The 2868-nt window shown below is 41.6% G+C and overlaps 1 protein-coding gene across 2 annotated transcripts in view; it reads left to right on the top strand.

Annotated features, from left to right (window-relative positions):
• LOC107685485 (amyloid beta A4 precursor protein-binding family B member 3-like) overlaps positions 1-2868 on the top strand; it is a 28043-nt gene that overhangs the window by 6146 nt on the left and 19029 nt on the right. For both annotated transcript variants that reach the window (XM_016482079.1, XM_016482078.1), the window contains exons 2-3: positions 1332-1519; positions 1901-1971. In XM_016482079.1, the coding sequence (XP_016337565.1) occupies positions 1332-1519; positions 1901-1971 (259 nt within the window). The remainder of the gene's footprint in view (positions 1-1331; positions 1520-1900; positions 1972-2868) is intronic.

Here is a 2868-nt window from a genome sequence, read left to right as displayed (position 1 = left end):
GGATCGGCTTTCACCGTGGACGAAGCGGAGTCCAGCCCGGGGTCGTCACATGTGGTTGCCGCAAGCCTCCTTCGTCGAATCTGCCGGCCGCGCCATTATCAAGCCCGCCGCCTCTGCTCACTCTAGCCCTCCAGCCGTTCCTCACTCTAGCCCCCGGCCTCTGCTCACTCTAGGCCGCAGTGTGTGACGCTGTGTTTCGTTGTGAAAGTGAAACTACTTTGTTTGGCTTTCCAAAAATGGACATGACTAGAAATCAGTGGTTAAGTTGTATTTACAACACTGTTCCAGAACACTTCAACCCAAATATTCAGATGTGTGCAGCACATTGACTGTTTACTGATCCTGGTGGAGTAGACTACAATGTCGGCTGTTCTGACTCACAGATTGTAAGAACGTTTTTTATATTTAAAGAGTTTTTATGTTTTATATTTTTTATATTTAAAGCGAGTTTTTGGGCAGTGTAGAGTAGGGCTTGTTGTTTGTCATTTCTCCGATCACAAATGCACTGTCTGATAATTTCTAAAGCATTCTCACCGTATCTTTTAATGTGAATTTCTGGTGACCACAACTGATGAAAAGATGGATTTCATTATACAGTCTCAATATACAATTATACAGTCACTGATGGAAAGGGTTCAAATACGCAAAAGAAACTGGAAAACCAAAGAATTTGTGGGACCTAGAGGATTTTTCTGAAGAATAAAGGGATTCATAAACAACCATCACAAAAAAAAAATCATCAAGCATATGTAAACTTTTGAACGGGGTAATTTTTTATAAAATCAGCTATTATTTTGTTTTGTGGACAATATGTAAACATCTTTTATGTAAAATATCATATTCAGGCCAGTACTAAATAAGAAATAACACATATTTTTATGATCCCTCTTGGTAAAATAATTAACATTTTGCAGATTCTGCAAGGTGTATGTCAAATTTGACCAAAACGGTATGAAATGTCTGAAAGAGACAGGGAGAAGATAATGGAAATGAACATTAGTCCAGCCCTTTTTTAATAAGAGAGAGATGCTTTTAGTTTTGATCTCATTTTAGGCTGTATGTCATGTGAGCAGATTAGGGCTTGGTCTGTCTCTCACAAGTAGATCTGAGCACGGTGACTGCACCTCGGGGTGTGTATGCCTCATTGAATCTTAGTGTGTGTGTGTGTGTGTGTGTGTAAAGGCTGCTGGCTCTGTGTTACTTGGTGGGAATTGTAATATAGCACTTTTACAAGAATCTGTGTGTGCTGTCCTCAAGTTAGCATGCATGTGCAATCCTAATAACATATAATTTAAGATGCAGATTAATACAGAAATTCAATCTCTGTGCAGATAACATCTGGAACGATCAGAGTCTGGAGCTGGACTCAGATCTGCCTCCAGGATGGCGCACTATACGTGACAGCACTGGCACCTATTACTGGCACGTGCCCACAGGCACCACCCAGTGGCAGCATCCCTCCTACAGCACAGAGGAGGAACAAAATGCCATTAATGGCATCACTTCCAGCCAGATCAAGGTGAGATACTCTGATCTATTTGTGTGTGTGTGTGTGTGTACTGGTATATATGGTTTATGAGGACACAAATGTGTATAATGACATGGGTACTACAATGTAAACATGGTTTAAGAGGACACTTCCTGTGTCCCCGTTAAATGAAAGGCTTAAAAAACATACAAAACGGTGTTTTATGAAATTAAAAAATTGCCAGTAGTTTTCTGTAAGGGGTAGGTTAGGTGTAGGGTTGGTGTAGGCGATAGAAAATACAGTTTGTACAGTATAAAAACCATTACGCCTATAGAGAGTCCCCGTAAACCACAAATGCATGTATGTGTGTGTGTGTTCATGTGGCTTTGTGAATGTTTTTGTTAGCTGTCCCTTTACTCTTGATTTCTTCAGACTGCAGCAGACGGCAGGCGGGAATCAGGAAGCAGACTGACTGAAAACCCTCTGCCCTCTCTGAGTGAAAGGTGAGCGAATCACACCTGCGCTGGGTGACTGTACAGCTGAGGACAGGCTGCAGATATATCTCTGAAACTAGACATTAAAGCTTGTAAAGCAAAGTGTGTGAAGCTTAATGCGATTTAACCAAGTTGGAAATGTTTTTAGTTAAAGGGTTAGTTCACCCAAAAATGAAAATTAGGCTGTGTTTTACTCACCCCAGAGCCATCCTAGGTGTATATGACTTTCTTCTTTCAGACGAATCCAGTCGGAGTTAGATAAAAAAATTGCCCTGGCTATTCCAAGCTCTATCATTGCAGTCAGCGGGTGTTGCAGTGCTTCAGTCCAAAAGAAGTGAAATAAAAAGCGCCCATCCATAAAAAATGTCTCACACGGCTCCGTGGGGTGAACAAAGGCCTCCTGTAGCGAATCGATGCGTTTTTGTAAGAAAAATATCCATATTCAAAACGTAATAATCACTTTAATGTAGCTTGCGCCAACAGTTGTACACGGAAGCAGTTCCAGGCGGATGACGTATGAGGTCAGCTTTACGCATGCTCTCGTGAAAAAAAAGAGTCTCATGAAAACCAACGTTTGTTAACAGGAGAAAAGGAAGCAAAGTTTCCTTACTTTAGCAAAGGAAAACCAGTCTCCTCTTGGCTTATATCGAAATCCTCCGACATTCTTCTTTACAAATCCTCGTTTTGTACCTCTAGTTAGTGACCGTTGTTTTGTTTTGATCTCTCCCTTGCGCTTCCGCGCGGGTCACTTCTGATCGGCGCATGCGCAACGCTGACCTCATACGTCATTCCCCCGGAACTGCTTCCGTTTACAACAGTGAGCGAAAGCTAGATTCAAGTGATTATTAAGTTTTGAATATGGATATTTTTCTTACAAAAACGCATCGATTCGCTACAGAAGGCCTT

The sequence above is a fragment of the Sinocyclocheilus anshuiensis genome, unplaced genomic scaffold, assembly GCF_001515605.1.
Source record: "Sinocyclocheilus anshuiensis isolate Anshui unplaced genomic scaffold, SAMN03320099.WGS_v1.1 scaffold922, whole genome shotgun sequence".
Classification (NCBI taxonomy): domain Eukaryota; kingdom Metazoa; phylum Chordata; class Actinopteri; order Cypriniformes; family Cyprinidae; genus Sinocyclocheilus; species Sinocyclocheilus anshuiensis.
This window is presented reverse-complemented; position numbering and strand designations above follow the sequence as displayed.